At 49.4% G+C, this 22,992-nt stretch overlaps 1 protein-coding gene across 1 annotated transcript; it reads right to left on the bottom strand.

The window, feature by feature from the left end:
- Positions 1-1,887: 1,887 nt before the first annotated feature.
- LSM4 (LSM4 homolog, U6 small nuclear RNA and mRNA degradation associated) lies at positions 1,888-13,613 on the bottom strand. The gene is made up of 5 exons (XM_006186244.3): positions 13,468-13,613; positions 9,308-9,349; positions 7,226-7,324; positions 4,483-4,666; positions 1,888-2,570 (listed from the first exon to the last, which is right to left on the bottom strand). The coding sequence occupies exons 1-5, from the start codon at positions 13,468-13,470 to the stop codon at positions 2,479-2,481; spliced, it is 420 nt and encodes a 139-aa protein (XP_006186306.1). The 5' UTR covers positions 13,471-13,613; the 3' UTR covers positions 1,888-2,478.
- Between the last annotated feature and the right edge of the window lie 9,379 nt (positions 13,614-22,992).

The raw sequence follows: 22,992 nt of genomic DNA, 5'->3' as shown, positions 1-22,992 counted from the left end.
AGCTGATGGGGGTGCCAGTTCCTGAGGACAGACCCCCAGAAGGGCAGAAAGCTCGAGGCCATGGTGTAGGAACTAGGCCAATGCTTTTGGTTTCTCTTCTTGTTGAGGGGCTGAGGCCAGTTTCTTGAAATTAAGGAAGAAGACTGGAAAACGGGGATGTCCCGACACCCAGCTCAGGCGGACGGCGCCTTCCGGATGCCCATGGGCAGCTAAGAGGCCAGAGCTGGGGAGGTGGCTCACGTCACCAGCGGGCAAGCAGGGGACTGGGCCACGAGCCAAGCCGGGACTGCCCGGCTGGAAAGGTCAGGGCCGGCAGGCGCGGCTGGCGGCGCGGGCGGGAAGCCGCGATTACGCACGCGGGGAATGCGCCGGAGATCCGAGACGGCGCGTCGGGGACCCAAGACCCTGAGCTGCGAAGTGACCCTAGGGACTGTCTGTACACATTCTTGGTCCAGAGCTAAGTAAGGGAAGAAAAACCAAACCGCGAAGCGGGGGTGGGGGTGGGGTGGGGCTTTTAAAGGGCTTCGCATTCGCAGCCGCAGCAGCCCAGGACACCCACCCAGAGCCGCCCGCCCCCGGATTTCATCAAAGCCTCACCAGATGACCCGCGGCAGGGAGGAAACCCAGCCCCGGAGACCATTATGAGATTATGCGTCCAGGGCGATGGGGGAGGTGGGCTATGAAAGCTGCCCTCTCCCTCCCCAGCGGCCCTTGTCTCCTTGTTCATTCAGGCCTGTCAGCAGGGCCCCTGCACAGCCCATCCTGCCAGGGGCCACTGCCCACATCTCTGATGACGATGTGGGTTCTCAGGGCCCAGGTCACACACTCAGACCCCATACCCCCATCCCTCACCTTTGTTAAAGTGTCTCTTTGTCACTAGACAAGGATTCAGGCAGCAGCACGTCCCTGGAGGGGGGCCACAGGGAAGAAGCAATGATTGGGGGTGGGGAACTACATTCTTCACATAGGATTGGAAGGAGAAATCTTAAATTCAGAGATCTCTGAGATAACTAGGCCAGGACTTTGCAGGTCTGCTAAGTGGAGCTCTACAGGCCCCACCAACTTTTCTTCCCATCGCTCCTCACACCTGGTCTCAGGATGGTGACAAGTAGCACCCACATCCACAGGAACTGGCCTCCCAGCACCGGGCCGTCCCTGCGGTTCCGAGGAGAATCAGTTAGCAGACGATATCACTGGAAGCATTTTTTTTAATTTTATTTTTTGAGTTTTATTGTTATTGAAGTATAGTTGACTTACAATGTTGTGTAACGTAGTGTTTTTTTGCAGGGGGAAGATAATTAGATTCATTTATTTTAATGGCAGTACTGGGGATTGAACCCACGACCTTGTGCATGCTCCATATGCACTTTACCACTGAGCTATACCTTCCCCCATCACTGGAAGCATTTTGTACAAGCGCTGGCTCAGCCTCTCAGGCAAATCACTGAGATGTGGACAGGTGGTTCCCTGACTTGGAGAGGAGGTAAAAGGTTCACGAAAACCTCCCTCACTTGTTCCTAGAGGCAGCTGCCCGTCACAGCCTCTCTCTTGGTGAACTCTGGTGTGAATGGTGCTTGCGAAACAGGGACAGAGGGCAGAACCTTGGTGGCAAAGCCAGGCCATGTGGGTGTCACGCTGGCTCCCGCCCAGGACTTCCCTCCCCCACCTCCACACGGCTCCCACTCTCTCCCCCACTGCCCAGGCACCAGTCTTGCTTTTCAACTTTCGTAAGAGGACATTGAGGGACATTGCAACCTGTGCCCCGGTGAAATGCTTCCCCTTAGTGAGAGGCCACAGCCTGCAAAAGGAAATTTCTTTCATGGGTCTGTGATTTCCTGAGAACACACAAGATGAACCCAACGGTTCAAAGGAATTATGGATTTGCCATTTGTAGTTGTATTTGTTTTTATTTCTGTAACACACAGAGGGAGAGAGGAGGCGAAGGGACAGGGCCCAGCGTCACCCTGGGACAGCTTCTGAGGCATCCATTAGTCCGGATTTGTTTTGCAAAGGCAATTTCAGGGTCCGTGTTTCAGGAAACTCTCCAGGCTGTCAATCTCAGTGCAAACAGCTTAAAATGAAAAACCTCCCATCTGTTCGCCACACGGGGGTCTAACACAAAATGCAAAACAAACCTGTTTGGAAAAATGCCGGCCCTGAAAACAAGAGCGCGGGCTTTAAGGATGCATTAAACACAGGATCTTCCAGGAATCAAGTTGGCTGTGACTTCACCAAACCAGAAGCACAGAATAACATTTCCAACTGTAGAACTGCTGGCTTAAAAAAAAAAAAAAGAGGAGGCTCACAAGATGACAGGCAAGGGGTCCTCCCCCGACACCTGCCTCTTCTTTTTGTTCTGAATTGACTCATGAACTGGAGAGTAGAAAAGCAGCCTCGGGGGTGGGAGCAGATGCTCGGTGGTGGCGGTGGCGGTGGTGGTGGCAGAGGCAGCTCAGCCTCTGCGGAACGGAGGGTGGCTCACTGTTTGCCTGCCTGTCTGCCCGGCTTCTTTTCTGGCTGACCTCTGCCAGTGCCTGGGATCCCGCCTCGGCCCCGGCCGCCAAACACACCTGTGGGACAGAGGAAAGGGGCTGCAGCGGAGCTGGGCTGGGAGGCCCCACAGTGGACTGGGAACAGGGATGGGAACCCTTGGACTATGGCCAAGTCATCAAACCCCTCTGAGCCTCAGCTTCCACCTCTGTAAAGTGGGGGCAGTGACAGTATCTCCAAAGAGGAGGGCAGGCTGAAAACCTGAGGTGGAGGGGCAGGGCATAGGTAGTGCTCCAGAACATTCTCAGTGTGACAAGGGACAAGACCAGGCCTCCCAGGGGAGCCAGGGATACCAGAGAGGACAGAGGTTGGCACCAAGTCACATTGGGGCTAGGGGCAGGCGTCCTGGGAAGAGGGCGGGGGGCTAAGGTGGTGGGTGGTCACTGGAAGGACAAAGCCAGAAGGGCTTCCAGGAGGAGGACGGAACAACGCTAGGACAAGGGCTGGACTCAGTCCAGGGGTGAGGCAATGATCCCCAGCTGTGAGGCTGGCGACTGCACCAGGCGACCCAGGCCTCCCTGGCTCTAGCACTGCCCATGTCTGTCCCAGGAGAGAAATGACTGGGGGGTCTCCTGTGTATCCAGCCTGGAGAGGGGAAGGGGAGCCTCCTGAGCTCCGACCTCTGCAGCCAGCGGTGGGGCTATTTCCAAAAGACATTTTACATGGAGCACGTGGCAGTGCTGCTGGAAGGAAGCAAGTAGTTGAGGATCAGGTGTGCCCCTGCCCAAGGAGGTCCCAGAAGGATCAGGGTAGCATGGGGACACAGAAATGTACACACAGCCCCCTTCTGCCACAAATATGCAGTGGGGGGCCCTTTGGGGACAGAAGCCAATGCTGGCAGGGTCTGCCTAACCTCATCTCTCACAGGGCAAGACCAGCGTCGCCAAGGGGAGCCTGGCCACTTGGGGGCTCCTGCGAGATTTCCACCTGCTGGTGAGGGCCCCATGGCCTGTGTTCAGAGCAGCCCCAGCAAGCCACTCTCCCCAACCTCCCAGCTCCTTCGGGCAGCTTATTGAACACTGGTGGCCCCCAGTGAAGAGCCCAGCCCTCAGGACAGGTCGTGAAACCCCCAAGGGCCCTGCTCACACCCAGGCCTTGGCTACCCTCCACCTGGAATGCCCTCCTGCCCTCTTCCCTCTGGTTCCTCACATGTCACTGACCAACATGTGAGCCTTGGCTCAGGGCTGGCTGCTGTGTCCTTCCTGGCACACAGGAGGCCCCTCCAGATGGAAGAGACAAAACCAGGTCCCTCTAAGAACAAGAGCTGGGTGGGAGAGGTGGGGAGGGGTGGGATCTGCAGATGGCCTCTGGGCTCAGGCCACAGCTGATTGCACAAGTCAGCTTTTAAATTTTATGCCAGATTTATAATCTCAGGGTGGTGTGGGTGGGAATCTATCAAAAAGGCATGATATGATGCCAGCTTTGTATAAGGAGTCACAGCAGGGAAGGGTCCCATACTGGCCCTGAACCAGGGGTCCTCAGCAGCAGCCTGATGAGGCAGGCACCATGGAACCCTCTCTGCAGAGCGGAAACTGAGCCTCCTCGGGGAGATGCCCAGAGCACCTGCCAGGAAACAGAGGCAGGGCTCGAGTCCCGCTGGGTTAGTCTGGGCTGGACCTGGAGTTAAGGAGCATCAAGAGCCACTGCAGGAGGGCCCCAGTGGGCGGGGGAGTCAGCACTGACCACCAGGACTCAGCCAGGCTCCCAACAGCATCAGCCGTTCCACACAGGAGCACCCCGTGAGTCATGAGCCCTCAGCTTTATGTAGGAGGGGCTCAGAGCCAGGCCTGGGGCACCGTGACGGCACCAGCCAAGAATGTCAACACTGGGCTGGGACAGACACCACGTGCTGCTCTCACCCCACAGTGGGGAGGCCCTGGCAGCTTCAGGTGGCCAGCCTGCTAGGGGAGAAGGGGGGAGAGGGGAGCCTACCTCGCCCGGCACCCCCCATGCCACGGCCCTTCTGCTGCTTCTGCTGCTGCAGGCCACCTCGGCCACGGCCCTTGGCCACCACCTCCTCCTTGACCATGTCGATGATCTCATCAGGAATGCGCAGGTACTTGATGGTGCTGCCGCGGATGTAGCACTCAGGCATCCGCCAGAATTTGTCTCCATCCTGCACGAGAAGGGAGGTGTCTGATCTGGGGAAGAGGGGCTGTCCCCGCAGAATGGATGCAGACAGCGCGGGCAGCATCTGTCCCCTCAGGCCGCCTGTGCCGGGCACCACCTTCTCAGGCTGCAAAGTTCTTGTCCTGGACATGACATAAGAAGGGTCCCCCTCCAGCAGGATCTCTCCAGACCCTGGACAGCCCTTCCAACATGAGGAGGGTGGGGTGGGGCCACGTGAGAAGGCCTCCGTGTCCTCAGCTTGCCCTCGGGTGTGGGATGCAGCCCAAAGCCCAAAGACGGGTGAGTCTGTCCCACATGCCAGGTGCTGCCACAGCCTAGCTCCTTCCACCTCCTGCCCCCAGCTTCCCAGAACTCATCTTCTGGAACCCTCTCTACATGTCCTGACTCATTCCTTCACCCAAGTATCTCCTGACAGGGTCTGAGCTGGGCAGGGGACACCCGCGAGCAGGATGGAGACTCTGCCTGACAGGTGAAGAGGGCTAGGAGAGGGGTGGGGAGGCAGGTCTGGCGCCAGCCAGGGGCTGCTCCAGTGATGCCAGTTTTCAGGGGAGCTAATGGAGGCTAGAGACAAGGGGGCTTGTAACGTTGCAGACTCTAGGGCAACGCCAACCCTGCTGTTCATAGGAAGAATGCCCCGCCCCCTCCACCATACACCCTGTGACCAGCACAAGGCCTTCCCCACTGCCAGCCTCCTCCTGCTGCCCTTGGGCAGGAGACCAGGGCTTCTTCCATCAGATGAGCTCTTCAGCCCCACCCCTGCTGCCCCAAGCCAGAAGCCAGGGCAGTGCTCTCCCCAACCCCCACACGCCCCTATAAATCAGACCAAGACATCTCCCTGCTTAGATCCCAATCAGGACCCTGTCAGCCCAAGGATGAGATCCAAACTCCTCAGCGTGGCTCCAGAGGGCCCAAGATCCAGCCCCACCCTGGCTGCCCTCTCTCAGCACTCAATCTGCCTTCCAGTTGGAATTTTCGGGAACACACACAGTGGGCTTCTGGCCCCCAGCACTCTGCACACGCTGTTCCCACCTTTTCGTTGTCTGATTAACTCTAGCCATCAACAGGCTTTGCTTCCAGCCTCCTCAAAACCCCCAGTCCTCCTGCCTGACACTTGTCAGCGGTGCCTGGGTCGGTCCGGCCCAGCCCAGTGGAGGCACTAGGCAGGGACAAAGGGAATGTTTGAAGACCAACTCTTCCCAGGAACACACATTAAGAGCCCCCAACCCATAGAGGAACCCCAAGAGGCCTCAGAGCATTCCTTCCCAGAAAGGGGAGTTGAGGGGCCAAGTCCCTGGGGATCCAAAGTACAGCCAGACAGAAACAAAGATTCTGTGGAAGCTTAGGGCTGGGACTGGGTGCTCAGGGCTCAACTTTCCCTCAGCTAAGGACAGGCCAAGCCCAGCACACTCCCAGGAGGAACACAGCTTCTTCTGCTTTTCATGGGGGCAGCTAAATGCCTCTCAACCCTTGCTCTTCTGTGGTTTCTCAGCCCGCTGCCCAAGGGAGGGAGGGGCTGCCACTACCTGTTTACAGATGAGGACGCCCCTGGCCTGAGTGAGATCGTACCTCACACCAGCCTCTCCTCCCAACCACTGGGTCACAGAGTGGGGGGAGCCACATGTCCAGACTCAGCTGGCCATGGAGGCTGGACTGACCTTGCTCTGAGACCCAGTGACTGGTTCTAGATCCTAGGCCTATGGGCTGTGTGCAGGAAGACATGCACTCAGCTGGACACTGCAGCCACACTGGAAATAGACACCTGCCACCAGGAGTTCGGTCACAAGAAGCAGGTCACAGAGCTGAGCAGGTGCGGGGAGGGGGTCATGCCCTCCCGGAGACCGGAATCCAGGTGAAAGGAAAGCTCTAGCAGAACCCAGTGCAGGTTAGTGGGAGGGAGTCCAGCCTTCACCACCGTCCTCATCCTCGGCACTCTGTGGATCACCCCAACGCGGGGAAGGCCTCTGACCTTGGGTGACATTCTCCCCAGCCCTGGCCCTGTACTTCCTGGTTTCAGGTCTGAGGAGGTAAACAAGCCACCGGGTGGACTGGACATCCCAGGGCCATGCCACCACGGCCTGAATGGTGGGCAATGCCCACAGCCAGGACCAAAGGCAGCAGAGGCTGACAAGGAGAGGTGGGCCCAGAGACCACCCCCTCCTTGTAGAGCAGGTATTTACAGCCAGAAGTACCCCAAGGCCTAAGTCCCTCAGGGTCAGGTTCAGAGTCCAGGGCACTAGAGACTTGGAGCCTTGTCCGTCTGTTCCCTCCACATCCTGCCCAGTCCCTCGGGCCCCGCCCGCCATGAGGAGTCACCCACAGCAGGATGACCTGCAGTATAGGCTGCAGTATGCCCCGTCCCACTCCTCCCACGGGGCCCAAGGAGGGGCCTTCACCCCACTTGGAAGTGAGAATGCTGAGGCTCAGTAAGCCCCAGGTCCAAGTGCACATTCCCAGCCACACTTCCCCCACTTTTGGTGCTCACCATACCGGTGCTGTCCTTGGGCCCCCAGGCAGCGGGCGCAAACTCGGGGCACAGGGGACTCACCCTGGATGTGCAGATCACCTCCCGCAAGTTGATGTTCATCCAGTTGTCACAGCTCACCAGGTGCCCGTTGTATGTCTCCCCGTTTTTGAGCTCCACCAACTGGAGAGAAGTGGGTTCCACGTTAGTATTGGGCCCCAAGGAAGGTAGAGCCTTAAGCCTAAGAGTGGCTCTTTCTCACTGGGCCCCATTCAGACACATCCTCGGCTCTTCTCAGGACCCAGTGGCCACAGCATATAGTGCCCCAACCCTCTTCAATGATGACCTAGTCTTAGAAGCAATGTGCTCTGCTTTCTCTATACGCTTTGCTGGGCACTACAATGAAGCCACTTTTTTTTTCCTCTTGGTGGGAAAAAAAAAAAAACCTACAAATCTTTAAAGGAACGAGTAAGGTTAGGGTAACAGGGTGGCCAGGGGCCAGGAGGCGTCCCAGGGGGCAGGTGGGTGCCCAGTGATGGCATATGCCTGAGCATTGATGGTCTGGAAACACTGTTTTTCATTGCAATAATTACTCGTCTATTTTGATGTGTTTGGGGAAAAGCACGTAATTCTGAAGACATGCTATTGCTGGGAAGGGAAAAGGGTGAGATTTAAAAAAGAATCAATTCAGTTCTCTGCCCAAGAGAAATGAAGAAACACATCCATGGAAAAATGTATACACGGATGTTCATGGCAGCCAAAATATTCACAAATAGCCAAAAAGTGGAAACAACCCAAATGTCCACATCACCAATGGACAAATGGATAAATATAATGTGGTGTGTCCATACAATGGAGTATCATCCAGCCTTAAGGAATGAAGCCCCAACACACGCTACAACATGGACAAACCTCAAAAACATCACGCTGATTGAAAGAAGCCAGACATGAAAGGCCACACAGTATATGACCCCACTTACAGGAAATGTCTAGAACAGGCAAATCCAGAGACAGAAAGCAGATGAGTGGTTGCCAAGGGCTGAGGGGGCAGGGGGCAGTGAGAGCAACTGCTAAGGGAGACGGGGTTGCCTTTTGGGGTGACGGGATTGCTCTGGAACTGCACAGAAGTGGTGGTGGCACATGGCACAACGTGGGAGATGGACTGAATGCTCCCAAATTGTACTCTTTTAAAAGGTTGAATTGTATGGTATGTGAATAATATCTGAATCCAAAAACAGAAGACCACAAAACCTATTGACAGACCCCACACTGGGTCACGAAGGACAAAAGCAGTTTAGGGAATATGTGTTGCACGAGCACATCCATGTTTTAAAAAAATCATTCACATTTACTAGATAAAAAACAAGGTCCTATTGTGTAGCAAAGCAAACTATATTCAGTACCTTGAAACAACCTATAATGAAAAACAATATATGGGGGGAGGGTATAGCTCTAGTGGTAGAGCGTGAGCTTAGCAGGCATGAGGTCCTAGGTTCAATCCCCAATACCTCCTCTAAGAGTAAATAAACAAACCTAATTACCTCCCCCTACCAAAAATAAATAAAACACATAAAAATAAAAAATATATATATGTGTAATTGAATCACTCAGCTGAACAGTAGAAACTAACATAACATTGTAAATCAATTATACTTTCATAATAAATAAATAAGATTTTTTTAAAAAATCATTCACATTTACATACACATTAAGTCTGGACATGTATGTATCAAAGAATTAGTTAAATAACTGGGAAGTAAATGAAGAGGGGCTTCTGCTTTCTAGGTCTCTCTAGTATTCGATTTTTTTTTCTAATTAAAAACTTTTGGGGGGGTGCAATTAGGTTTATTTATTTATTTATTTATTTCAAGGAGGTACTGGGGATTGAACCCAGGACCTCAAGCATGCTAGGCATGCACTCTACCACTGAGCTATACCATCCCCTAACTATTTGACATTTTAAATAAGCATGTATTACTTTGAGCAGCAGCAGCAATGATACAGGTCCTGAGATGTGTGGGAGAGGGAAGAGGTCAAACCACTGTTTCATGGACAGGTAGAAAGCAGGTTTGGCTGGAGGCACCTCACCCTTTGCCCAGTGTCCCTGACCCTGAGCTGAGGCTGGAAGCCACTGAAACTTGCCATCCCAGACCTGCACATACTCACCATTGGGTGATTCTGAGCTGTTTTCAGCAGTGACAAGGGAAGCTGAAAGGCAGACAAAAGCACATGACTGGTCTGTTTCATCAGGGCTGTGGAGCCCCCCGCTCTGGGCATGCCTGGAGCTTCAGTGCCCACAAATCTGCCAGCTCATCACAGCACTGGGGGTGCAGAAGTGTTCATCCCTCCATAGAAACACATCCTAACTGCCCAACCCCAGGACATATACCTGCCTCCCAGTTTAGGACAGAAAAGTCTCAGAAACCACTTCCCCTACCCCGGCCATCTCAGAGGCAGCTGCCCTCTGGGCTTGATGCTGACCATTCTGGGCATTTCTTTGTGGCTCATGCTGTATACACCTACACCTTCGACAGGACCAGGCGTAGCCCTCCAAGCTTATCAATAGCATCAAAGCACACAGGTCCTGCTGCTACTTGCGTCTTTTAGCTCAACTGATGCTTCTGAGACATATCCATGTTAATACACACAGCTCTAGCTAGGCCTTTCATTTTCAGCATCACTGATGGTTATCATCACACCCACTTTACGGATGGGGCTACTGCGGCTTCGAGACTGAGGAACTTGCCCAACCGAAAGCTAGTGAGAGACAGAGCTTCGCTGGACCCCATCTGCCAGGAGCCAGCTCCTGCCGAGCCCACGCCTCAGAAGGCAGCCCCGACAGAACCAAGAGTGATTCGGCCAGGTGTATTTGGGAGTTAACTCGATCTGAGGAGGCCACATCTGAGCTGGGTGTTCATGGAGAGGAATTCACCAGATGAGAGGAAGAAACATTTCAGGAAAAAAGTCTGTGGTTACTGCAATGATAGCAGATAAAGGATGGAATTTAAAAACTCATCTGGGTAAGGTGAACTTTCAAGAGAGTTCTTTTTCCATCTTTACTAAATTTCTTTTTTATAACAAACATAACTGGGGAAAAAATCAGCTCTTTTCATTTTGGGAACACAAATCATGACCTATACACTGGGGCCTGCCTCTGGGTCTCTAGAAGGGGCACTCAAGTGGCAGTGCTGGGGTCCAGGGTCCGGTGACAGCCTATCCAGTACAGCCAGGTGAAGGTTCTAGACCAAGAGCCCCACAAGACAAGACAAGACACTGCTTCAGAGAGGACCATACCTTGCCCTAGCAATTTGGAATTCTAAGTTGGCCTGACCCCCAGGAGCTCTTCGTGGGGAGTTTCAGGCCGCCCTCACGTTCCCAACAGGGGGCAGCTTCTTCTCCAACTGGTGGGAACCAGAGGCCTCTCTGCGAGGAGGCCACAAATGGCCCTCAATGCCCAGAGGATGGCTCTCTATGGAAGGGCTTGGTGTGTGTTGGAGGGGAAATCCCACATCTCATGGGCCTTCCCTGAGAAGAGCCACCCAGGGGCGGGAGGGCGGGGGGAGATCCAGTGGCGACAGGAAGCCAGGCCCAAGCCCACTTCCTGCACTGGCTTCCTGGAAGGGCAAGATAAGGAGGAAGGGGCCACGTGGAAAGAGATGGCTGCTCTGAGAAGGATGGGTGGGTAGGCAGGCCAACTGGGGTCCCAACATGGCCAACCTGCAGCTCCTGCCCTCACCTCTGGAATGCACCTGTGTGATGCTGCCCGGGCGCAGCGAGCCGTGGAGGAAGAACAGGAGGCTCAGAAGGGCTTGCAGGAGCCACACACCCAGGTGGCACTTTACTATGGAGAAGCCTTGCGCTTTCCTGGGCAAGCCTGTTTTCTTGTGTCCCCAGTGGGTACCTGGACTGGGGAGATGAGACACCTGGGTCCTCCTCCCAGATCACCAGAGAGCGGACAGAACCAGGTTAGCCCTGGAAGGGGAGAGTGAAGATGGACTCAGTGCTGAGAGGTGGAGGGAGGGTCGGAGCAGTACAGCCAAGGCCCCTCTAGATGAGGCACCAGCGGCGAGAGCAGGAGGGACCTACTCAGGGATGTAGCAAGGTCCCGGTAAACCTGGGGAAAGCAGGCTGATGCCTGTCAGCAGGGGACCCAGAGATGGCCTTTCATGGCATATGCAGCTTTTATGCCAATTTCTCTCTGGCTCTGACCCTATCCCAGCTACTGGAGGACCCACAGCCTCCTCAGCTGCTGCTGGCAGTGTTCCCTCCAAGTACGGCTGCGATGCAGATGGGACCAGCACCTGCTCACAACTGTCCTCCTGTGCACCCACTCCCTAGGTAGGCAGCAAAGCCAGGCCTGATGCGCCTCCAGCAAACTGGCCTGCTCTGTTCCTCACACACCCCACCTGCTGCTGCTGGCCAACCTTTGTTCCTCAGTTCCCTCTGCCTGGGGTGCCCTTCCCCTGGCTGGTAGATCCGCCTACAGCCAGGCCCTCATTATAACCCCATCTAGGGAACAAGGTTTCCACCTGGGCCACCCTCTGCTGTTTCTATTATAGGCCGTAACCAGTCTCTAATTAACTTGTTTATTTATTATGTCTCCCTAGCTAGACTGGAAACGCCAAGCCTCCTGCTAGACTGGAAAATTCAGAGGGTGTGGACTTTGTCCAGCGCCAAACACCGGGCCAGGCACATGAGAGGGATTCAGTAAATATTTGCTGACCAAATACAGCACATACCACCTAGGGACACACTTAGGGCAGGGGGATACTTGCCCAACCCCACAGACAAGCAGAGGCTCAGATTAGGGGGAGGTGGCATTGGGATAGCCCTCCAAGACTGCAATGGCCTGGAGCAGTGGCCACGTCTTGCCATCCTCTACATCCTTGTCCCGGAACTATGCTGGAGACAGAGGCAAGGGGAAGGGGAGGATCCTGATGAAACAGAAAGCCAGGGGGCGGGAAGCGAAAGACAGAGGAAGGTGCCAGGGAGACAGAAGAGGGTTGAACACCCAGTTCAGGGGGAGACAGGGCCACCTGGAGCTGGGAAGGTCACAAAAAAGCTTCAGGAATGCAAGTTCCTTTCTCAGAATGTCTGGTGTCTGGCCCTCAGGTCCAGACCAATACAGGACTAGACCTAATGGTGCCCTAAGGCTCCCGATTCAGGAAGCTGTTACTCAGATCTCCACTTCTGGCCCTGTCCCGACCACAGGGAACAGGCGGTGTGTCATGCCTTGTCCATGCCTGAAAACTCTTCAGAAGATGGCAACAGGCTGGATGAATGAATCTGTACTTCACAAAGGCATGGTTCTAAGATCTGGGAATATACCAGGGATAAAAAACAAAGATCCTGTTTCCATGGAGCTTAACAGAGATGGATTCTTCCAGCTCTACCCATTCCCTCAACCAAGTCTACCCTCCAGCAGAGAGGAATCTGCTCCCTTCTCTCCATCTCTACATCGACTAGAAGGATTTAGTGTGAGCCCTCATCACGGGCTCTGAGAAATGTGCAGCAACCATCTCAGAGCGACTCAGGTGCTGATGGGCCAGCCACTCTCCCAGGAGGTTCCCAGTTCTAAATTCCTCTGGATGGACCTCCATTTCCCTGTCGTACACTGAAGGCTCAGGCACGCTCTGACTTACATCCACAACTTTCACAACTTGTGAGCAGCATTGCCCTGGGGAGGAGGCTTCCTGTCAGGTCCTCGATTGATTTTTATTTCTGTGAACTGGGATGAGCTTAGTCCATCCTTGGCTCAAAATGCCCCCCACCCCCCGGAATGACATGCCATGTGACCCAGGGAGAAGCAAATCCTTTCTTAGGTCTATTTTTCAGTCTGAAAAGTGGCACAGGAGGCTGTGCGGTTAGTATCCTAAGGGCCTTACAAGCCATGAAATTCTTCAAATTGGCTTAATTTGAGAACGCAGACCTGTCTCCTACTTCTGGCACTCCAGCTTTCCTAACTATTAGGTTAGACTGGATAGAATGCACTCGGAACCATTTCCTTGCCCGAAAACTGCTGCATTCACCGTGCCCTTCGATGGGTTCCCGTCCTCTCTGGCCTCAGTTTCTCCATACGCAAAATGGGTACGGTGAGGCTAGGCCGCTATACTATGATAACACGTTCGTCCAATCCCAAATTCCCCTGACAACATCGTGCTGGGTGTTCTGAGAAAAGCCCCTACCCTCTTCAGTCTCAGTTTCCCCCACCTCGGGCCGGGGGCAGAACTCGAGGCCCCGATTGCACGATCCCTCCGGGTTATCCCTGCCCCAGCACCCGCCCCGAAGTCCCTCGACAGCCGGCTCCCTCGTTCCCCTGCCCTCACCATGGTGTCGGCGGGGACCGGGCTCGCCGGCCACTTCCGCCGCCGCCGTCGCCGATCACCTTCCCGCCGGTAGCCGCCCCGCTGCGCGCCACAAGCCTGAAATGGAGTGGCAGTGACGCAAGCCAGTCAGCGCGGTACTCATGAGATGGACAACCAATCCAAGCAAAGCAGGGCGGGACCTATTAAGCCCGAGGGGTGGGGCAGGCCGTGTTCCCACCGGAGAAATAAGGGACAGAATCGTAAAGTGCCGCTGTGAGAGCTGCAAAAGGGGGTGGAGCAACGTGCGCCGGCGCAGGAGGCCTTGTGGGTAAGGGCGCATGCGCAAGTGAAACCCTAGGCTGATCTCGGGGGCTCCACCGGGTGGACAAATTCGGTTATTGCCGTCAGTTTCCAAATGGAGGAACGAAAACTCCGTGGTTATTGAGATGTGTGTAATGTCTCCCTTCGGGCTCTTACTCTGCTGATTTTCATTATTGTAGTTGACCGTTATCTAAGGCACGTCTTTTGGTAGATTGGAATCTCGGCTGTGCCCCTCAGCCTCTGTTTGCCTCCCTGTAAAATGGGCGTAATAAGTGTCTGCTCTAGAAGGTTTCAGTGAGGACTAAATGAATCAAGCCATGTAAAAGCACATAGAACATCATTTAGCACATACTGAGCACTTGATACACAGGCATGCAACAAATATTTCTCGAGCACCTACTATGTGCCTGTTCCTGGAAACACAGAAGTGAATAACCGTACAAAACTCCTAGCCCTTCTGAGGCTGAGCAATAGGTGTCCTCCTCTAGTGACCACCCTTCACTAGGCTTCCTGAGAGTCAGCATTGGCCTGAGAGCCTTTTCTTACTAAGCCCAGGGCCAGGTTCTTCCAGCTGAAAAGACCCTATGCCTCTCAGAGCTGACTCAGGGAGCTCTTGCTGCTCAGCTTCTCAATAAAAGATTCCCCTGCATCAGGTCTCAGAGACCTGGGCAGAAGAGGATGAGAATCCATTGGTCCAGTCACCTGCCATCAGGCAGGCTTGGGGCACTAAAATCTCCCCTCTGGGACCTGGTGAGGGGAGATGGGTCTGGCGAGGGGATTCCTCCCCTTTCCTGCTTGTTAAAAACAGGAATACAGATCTTCTTTGACTTATGATGGGGTTACATCACAATAAACCCACTGTAAGTTGTAAATATTGTAAATTGAAAATGCATTTAATACACCTAACCTACCAAATATCGTAGCTTAGCTTAGCCTAGCCTACCTTAAACGTGTTCAGAACAGTCACATTAGCCTACAGTTGGGCAAAATCAAGCACAAATTTATTTTATAATGAAGTGTTGAATATCATATATAATTTATTATATATTGCATTGAAAGTGAAAAACAGAATAGTTGTAAGCATATCAGCTGTTTACCATTGTGACCATGTGACTGACAGACCTGAGGCTCATTGCTGCTGCCCAGCATCCTGAGAGAGTATCGGTACCACGTAGCCTAGGAAAAGATAAAAATTCAAAGTTCGATTTGTATGGAATGATTGCTTTCACACATCATAGAGTTGAAAAATCTAAAGTCAAACCATCATAAGTTAGGAATTGTTTGTAACTCTGCCAATCAGGGTTACTGTGTTGACTGATCAGATGTGGAACTTGTATAAAGTGCCAGGCTCCCAGTAGCCCTGGACCAACAGTTGTCCTTCATGTCTTGGATTGGGGTTTGCCCTCCCCCAGAATCTGACCCTGAGACGAGGACTCAAGGACACAGAGCATATTCAGGGGATGACCTCAGGAGGCACCCCCAATGGGGATGGAAATCTGAGACAAGGAGGGAAGTATCCCTGCAGTGGACGCCAACGATAAGGTGATGGGTTAGTCCAGCTCTGGACCTTAGGAGACAGCATAAGAGCTTGTGTCTCATAGTGGTCCCACCAAGCATCAGGGCAGCTGAGGTGTTTATTCCCCCTGCTATCACTGGCTTGGGGATGATTCCAGGAATGCTAGTGAAGGCTGAGAAGTGTGCAGGATGCTGGTAGGCGGCCAACAGTGATATGCCAAATGGGTTAGAGGGACCAGGGTGACCAGCCAAGACTTATTTGCCAAGGGTAAGGCCACTTTGATTTAAATAACAGAAACTGGGGGGTACATGAAGTCCTCCAGCATCAACATAGTGGTGGAAGTAGGAAGAAAATCGCGTGCTGGTTCACCTCTTTCTGACTTTTCTAGACTTTTCTATTTGCAGTCTTTCTTCTTTTGCACAACTGACAAACTCTTACCCTTGAAAACTCTGCTTGGGTGACCCCATGTGGCGGAATGTGGTTACTGCAGTTTTGTCAACTCAACATAAGAGTGGCCAGAGGTCTCCATCCACCTGGGCATAGTGATTGGTTAAAGAGGAGCAAGTGACCGACCGAGGCCATTTAGAATCTCCCTTGGGAGGAATATTGAGGGCTGCGCGGAGAAGAACGCTTTCCATAGAGCTTTTTAAAAGTGCATATGAAATCTCTCATATGTGGAATCTAAAAAAAAAAAACAAATACAAAACATAAACAGACTCATAGACATAGATTACAAACTTGTGGTTGCCAAGGGGGAGAGGGGTGGGAAGGGACAGACTGAGAGTTTGAAATTTGTAGATACTGACAGACATGTGTAGAATAGATAAACAAGATTATACTGTATAGCACAGGGAAATATATATAAGATCTTGTGGCAGCTCACAGCAAAAAAGAATGTGACAATGAATATATGTATGATCATGTATAACTGAAAAACTGTGCTCTACACTGGAAATTGACACAACATTGTAAACTGACTGTAACTCAAAAAAAAAAAACGAGAGAAAAAGAAGTGCGCTAGTGAAAGACGAGTGCCATCATGATTGATCTTCTGGAAGCTCTCTCTGCAGGTTGAGTCTAACATACACAAGCATTCCTCTGTGGAAAAGAGGTACAGTTTGAGCCCCTGGATCCAGCTATACCTGAAGTCATAAGGCGTGGCTTTCCACTTATAAGAGCCCAAGAAGTTGTCCTGTATTGCATAATCCACTTGGAGTTTGGTCTGTCCCTAACAATTGGCAGACCCTGCACTGATGCATAGCTGCTCTGTGAACTCTTCAATGACTGCCCCATCCCCAATCTAATCATTCCCTCTCTTATTCTTTGAACTTCAGTACCTGCACTGATTTTCATACTTACCTGGTTTGTGCCACATTGTAATTGCTCTTTTGCACACTTAAGCCTTCCTGACTCTGACCTGTAGGAGCAACGTGAGAATTTGCATGGGCCACTGTTTGAGGCAATCAGCACAGTTCCTCCGTCATCATGGACATATGACCCAGGCTCAGTGGATGAGAGGTCTTCCCTGGGGTGCTTCTGGAGTTGCAGGGCTGGAGTAAAGTGAGTCAGGTACAGACATGGCCATCTTTCGACTTCAGAGTCTTGGCCCTGTTTAATCCTGGATTCAGCTGTACCTGATGCTTCATAAATCTTCATCCGTCCCTATTCCTTGAAAATACTCCAGTTTTTTTAATACTCCTGTTTTTTAATTTTTAATTTTTTGTTTCTATTTAAATTTTAAAAATTGTTTACATAGCAGTTTCTTTTAATTTATTTATTTAGGTGGCAATTGAGGTTATTTATTTATTTTAATGATTGTAATGGAGGTAATGGGGATAGAACCCAGGACCTTGTTCATGTTAAGCATGTGCTCTACCACTGAGCTATACCCTCCCCCGTTTTTAAGAATTATTATTATTATTTTATTTTTAGAGGGGGAGGTAATTTGGTTTATTTATTTAGTTTTTAATGGAGGTGCTGGGGATTGAACCCAGGGCCTTATGTATACTAAGCAGGTGCTCTACCACTGAGTTACACCCTCTCCTCTAATACACCTCTGTTTTTTCCAGTCCAGTTTAAATTGTATTTCTGACAGTAGAAACCTAAAGAGTGTGAGCTAATGTACTTATCAAATTAACAAAGATACACTACCCTCTGCTTTAAAAAAGGAGGAGGAGGGGGATTGTAAAAGTCAAGGTTGTCACGAAACTGGTAAACATATATTTTCTTTCAAGTGGGGTAACAAGGTATTATGTTTCAAAAATCCATAGAAGTGTCACACCATGCAACTCAGTAATTCATTTCTGAAAATTTATACTAAGGAGGTTTTGCAAATGACAAGAACCACTCTATGCCAAGGCCTTGTAGCAATGTTGCCAATTTAAAAATAGCAGAAAGAACATAAAGGTTTAACAGCAGTGGATGACTTGAGGAAGCTGTTTCATCCACTAGACAGAGTATTTTCCATTCTTTAAAAAAGTTATATGTAAATCCTTCCCCACCCCCACCCCTGGAGGTGGGCTGAACTTAGTGGCTCAATTCTAAAAAACAGAGAAAAGGGAAAATAGTAAATTGACAGCAGAGACTCCTGGTAGATACCACCTGTAGTGAGTTGAATCGTGGCCCCCTAAACACATGTCCAAGTCCTGACCCCCAGTACCTTTGAATTTGACCTTATTTGGAAAAAGTATGTTTTTAGATGTAGTTAATTAAGGATGCTGAGATGAGATCATCTGGGATTTAGGATGGACTGGAGTCCTCCCGTTACTGAGCTCAAGTTTGTGTGCCTGATGCACAATGAGGCCTAAGAAACTGAAACATTGGAGTTTGGAGCAGAGAAAAGTTTATTGCAGGGCTGAGCAAGGAGGATGGGGTAGCTCAGGCCCAAGAAAACCTGAACTCGCCAAAGGGTTTGAGCAAAGCATATTTAAAGACCAGGTTGGGATGGGGACGCAGGGTATGTGATCAACTTGTGCATAATTCTCTGATTGGTTGACGTTGAGATAACGGGGCAGTGAACACTGTCAACCTCTAATAGGTCTGGGGGCTACACGCACTTGATTATCAAGTAGTTAATGTCTTCCTTTTGGTGGTGGTTTTTAGCATCTGAAAAACTGAGGACGTATAAATGAGATACTATTATCTGGGTACTTCAGAGAGGAGCTACAGCAGAGGACATGGGGAGGGGTCTGTCCCAGGACAGCCCCCCAGGGTCCTGCTCTGTTACACCAGTGGTCATTTGTTACAGCAGCCAAGGGAACTGCATACCCCACCTTAACCAAGTGATTCTGATGGCATCACTGTGAGGAGTTATGTGGATATCAGGGATCCCTGATCTGGGGAGATGAGATGGGCGCCTCACCTCTGTGGTTTTTCCCAGATGCGTAGAACCCTATTCTAATCATGACAAGAACATCAGACAGACCCAGATAGGAGGCATTCTACAGGACGCCAGCCACTCCTCCCCAAGACTGCATAGATCATGAGTGTGAACAAAAAATATTGTAAGCCATATCAGTAAAAGAATGCTGTGGCCATCAAGTCATCAGCCACTACCGCCACCCTGGACAGTGAACAGAGGGAACTTAGGATGCAGACAAGCAGGCAGCCAGGTCTCTGCAGCCACCCCCAGCAGTGCACCCCAAGGAAACTCAGAATGTGAAAGAACAGAATACTGGCTCTAGAGAGCTAGGTGCTCATCCAAGGAATGATTTCAATGAGCCTAGTCCTTTGCACCTTCCCATACATAGACTGTGCTGAATTCCTTAACTTGAGATATATTTTTCTTTAATTAACAGTAATCTTTTGATGTTTTGACTACCTGGTCTTTGTTGCAAAAACTCATATATCCTGGCTTCTACCTTGCCACCTTGGAGCAGTCCCTCAGAGTGATCTGAGAGGCTGTCATCCCAGGCTTAAGTCCTCAGAAACCTCAGCCTAGTAAAATATAACTCTCACCTTTTGTGCACTTTATTTCAGTTGACATGACCAACAAGGAAAGAGCCAGGAGCCATCCCAGCCAGAGGAGACTGGGGAGACATTGTAATAGGGGTGAACCTTTGTATTGTTGATGAAAAAAATCAATAAAAAATCAATAATAAGAATAGAAAAGAGTTTTATTTGAGCCAAACTGAGGATTAGCCCAGAAGCCTGCTTCCCAAATGACTTTGAGAAACTGCTCCAGAGAAGCATGGATTCCAACACAGTTTTTTTTTTTTTTTATTGAGGTGTAGTCAGTTTACAATGTTGTGTCAATTTCTGGTGTGCAGCACAGTGCTTCAGTCATACATGAATATACATATATTCATTATCGTATCTTTTTCACTGTAAGCTACTATAAGATACTGAATATATATTCCCTGTGCTATGCAGTATAAACTTGCTTATCTATTTTATATATATCAGTCAGTATCTGCAAATCTCGAACTCCCAGTTTATCCCTTCCCATCCCCCTCCCCCCGGCAACCACAAGTCTGTATTCTATGTCTATGCGTCTGTTTCTATTTTATATATAAGTTCACTTGTCTTTTTTTTTTTTAGATTCCACATATGAGTGATATCATATGGTAATTTTCAAACTCTTTCTGGCTTACTTTACTTAGAATGACATTCTCCAGGGTCATCCATGTCGCTGCAAATGGCATTGTTTGTCATTTTTTATGGCTAAGTAGTATTCCATTGTGTAAATAGACCACAACTTCTTTATCCAGTCATCTATCAATGGACATTTAGGTTTTTTCCACTCCTTGGCTATTGTAAATAGTGCTGCTATGAACATTGGGGCAGCACAGTTTTATATCTTGTCAGAACAAAGAACATTAAATAAGTCAGGGGTATATTTCTTCAAGGTTTCAAAACACACACACACACACACACGCACACACAAATCAGTATGGATACAGCAAGTCAGTATGGCCTTGGCACCTGGAAAGGGAGCCTTATCATCAAAGGAGAACCAGCATTGGCATCCCAGGAAGAGGGGCATTTAATCTTTATTTTTAACATGGACAGTATTTACTTCTGGTCAATATGCCCTTTTCTTGAATAATTAAAGCAGGTATACAATATGTGTTTGATAGCCCACAAACAGGCTATTTTAGTTAGCATAAAACTCAAGTTAATGCATATATAAGCTACAATGATTTCCCTGTATCTCAATATGTGAAAATTTCTTTTATCAGTATTCAGTTCTGGTACAGATTCCTTTATCAGTATCAGTATTATAGTATCAGTATTTACGAGTTAATCACTAAAGGGATATTGCCTATAAGCTTCAATTACACATAATGGTCCATCTCTGGGAACACTGCCTCCCAGGTCATGAGTGTTAACCTAAAATACCTTTGTTTAGCTCACAGGAAACATCCTGATGAGGCCTCCCTGTGAATGGCTGCAGGAAGGAAGAAATTAACACATCCCCTCTGGAGTCTGGCTGGAACAATGACTTTACCCTCTCCCCCTTTTGATTTAAAAGAAGTCTGAATTCTAACTCAGGGAAATTTGGTTCTTTGGGACACTAGTCCACCATCTTCTCAGTCTGCTGGCTTTCCAAACGAAGTCTTGCTATTCCTTGCCCCAAAACTTGGTCTCTCGCTTTATTGGCCTGTGAGCAGTATGAGCCTGGACTCAGTAACAACATGACAGCTAAATGCAAAAGAGTTCCCTGGCCAGAGTCCTTGACCAAAGAGAGGACACAAATGGAAGACCTGGGGACATCTGAATAACGTCAGGCAGTTGGTTGATAGCAGCGCATTGGTGTAAATTTCTTAATTGTACAAATGCGCCCTGATAATGTTAAAGGTCCACATTCAGGGAATATGGGGGAGGGGATGGGGACTCTATACAGTCTTCACAACCTTTCTGGAAATCTGAACTTATTCTGATATAAAAAGCTTATTTTTAAAAATTACATGTGCCATACATGTGACATAGAAGACAGGTTATGATGTTATGTTGAGATGCATTATACAAAAAAATTGATAAGGAAGAGAAGGGGAGGGAAAAGGAAGATTAGGGGGCTGTTTGTACAGGTTAAGGGCTCAGTTCCTCCTTGAATCCTAAAAGCTAACCCATGAGGTGGTTCCAGGATTTTCCTCCACATGACAGGTGGGGAAAATGAGGTACTATCTCTGAGTATGATCCCCCCCCAATGACATTCACAGCTTCTAAGGATTGTTAGAACCTACTCAGCAAAAAGAATGGAGGAAAGAAATAAAATCGCTAGAAAACTTCTCTTTCAATCCCGCAAAATATGCTCTTGCATTCAATGCAACATGGAGAGACTTTTTTTTCCCCTGCAAGGTATAGAAATCCATGTTCTTTCATGATTAGTGTGGATAGGTAAAATACAATTTTGGATTTTCAAAAAAGTAACATCATAATGACATTCCTAATTAGTATGTCTGTTTTTGTATCTTGATGTTGCATTTTAACACTTTGTATTACTTACGTTATTTTGGTTTGGTTAAAAATGGTTCAAGGTGAAAATGAATATATGTGTGTATATGAATAACTGAAACATTGTGCCATACACCAGAAACTGACACATTGTAAACTGATTATACTTCAATTTTTAAAAAATGGCTCAGGGAACCTCACACTGGTCAGAATGGCCATCACTAAAAAGTCCACAAAAGATAAATGCGGGAGAAGGTGTGGGGAAAAGGGAACCCCCCACTACACGGTTGGTGGGAATGTAATTTGGTGCAGCCATTATGGAAAATAGTATGGAGAATCCTTAAAAAACTAAACATAGAGTTACCATATGATCCAGCAATCCCATTTCTGAGCATATATCTGGAGAAAACTCCAATTCAAAAACATACATGCACCCAGTGTTCGTAGCAGCACTATTTACAATAGTCAAGACATGGAAGCAAACTAAATGTCTTTTGACAAATGATTGGATAAAGAAGATGTTGTGTATATATACAATGGAATACTACTCTGCCACAAAAAGGAATGAAATAATGCCATTTGCAGCAATACGGATGAACCCAGAGATTATCACACTAAGTGAAGTAACTCAAAGAAAGACAAATGTCATAAGATATCACTTATACATGGAATCTAACAAACGATACAAAACAGAAACAGACTCACAGACATAGAAAACAAACTCATGGTTATCAAAGGGGAAAGAAGTGGGAGGGATAAATTGGGAGTTTGGGATTAACAGATACAAACTACTATATACAGAATAGATAAACAACGAAGTCCTACTGTACAGCACAGGGAGCTATATTCAATATCTTATAACAACCTATAATGGATTAGAATATATATATATGTTTAACTGAATCACTTTGCTGTACACCAGAAGCTAATACAACATTGTAAATCAACTATGTACTTCAATTTTAAAAAAATGACTCAAGTAGATAAGGGGTCCCATTCATAAAAGATGGTGTACAGAACTGTAAGTACAATGTGTACAGTGAATTCTCCTTAGACGAAAAAAAGTGGGGGTGCCAAGGATACAAACTCAAAACAAATGTTTCCTACGGGACTTGTGAACAGTTTGATGTTTTCAAACATCTCCGGATAGAATCCTCAGGACCACAGGGCGCTCCGTCAAGGCTGGAGCACCAAGGGGACATCGGGTGAAGTTTTTCTAGGATCTTCAGGTGTCCGTCTGTCTCTTCTGAGAAGCTATAAACCCAGACATCCTTATGGGTCAAGACCTTGCTGCTCAGGACAGCGACCAAGTC

The sequence above is a fragment of the Camelus ferus genome, chromosome 22 (genome assembly GCF_009834535.1).
Source record: "Camelus ferus isolate YT-003-E chromosome 22, BCGSAC_Cfer_1.0, whole genome shotgun sequence".
In the NCBI taxonomy this organism is placed as follows: Eukaryota; Metazoa; Chordata; class Mammalia; order Artiodactyla; family Camelidae; genus Camelus; species Camelus ferus.
Note: the sequence above shows the minus strand (reverse complement) of the source record. Positions and strands in the feature narration are given on the sequence as shown.

Excerpts from the sequence above, each read along its gene's own strand:
- LSM4 (XM_006186244.3), bottom strand. Across the intron at positions 4,667-7,225 it reads AGGTGATCTGCACATCCAGG|GATGGAGACAAATTCTGGCG; the intron begins GTGAGTCCCCTG and ends CTTCTCGTGCAG. Across the intron at positions 2,571-4,482 it reads CATGGGGGGTGCCGGGCGAG|GTGTGTTTGGCGGCCGGGGC; the intron begins GTAGGCTCCCCT and ends TCTGTCCCACAG.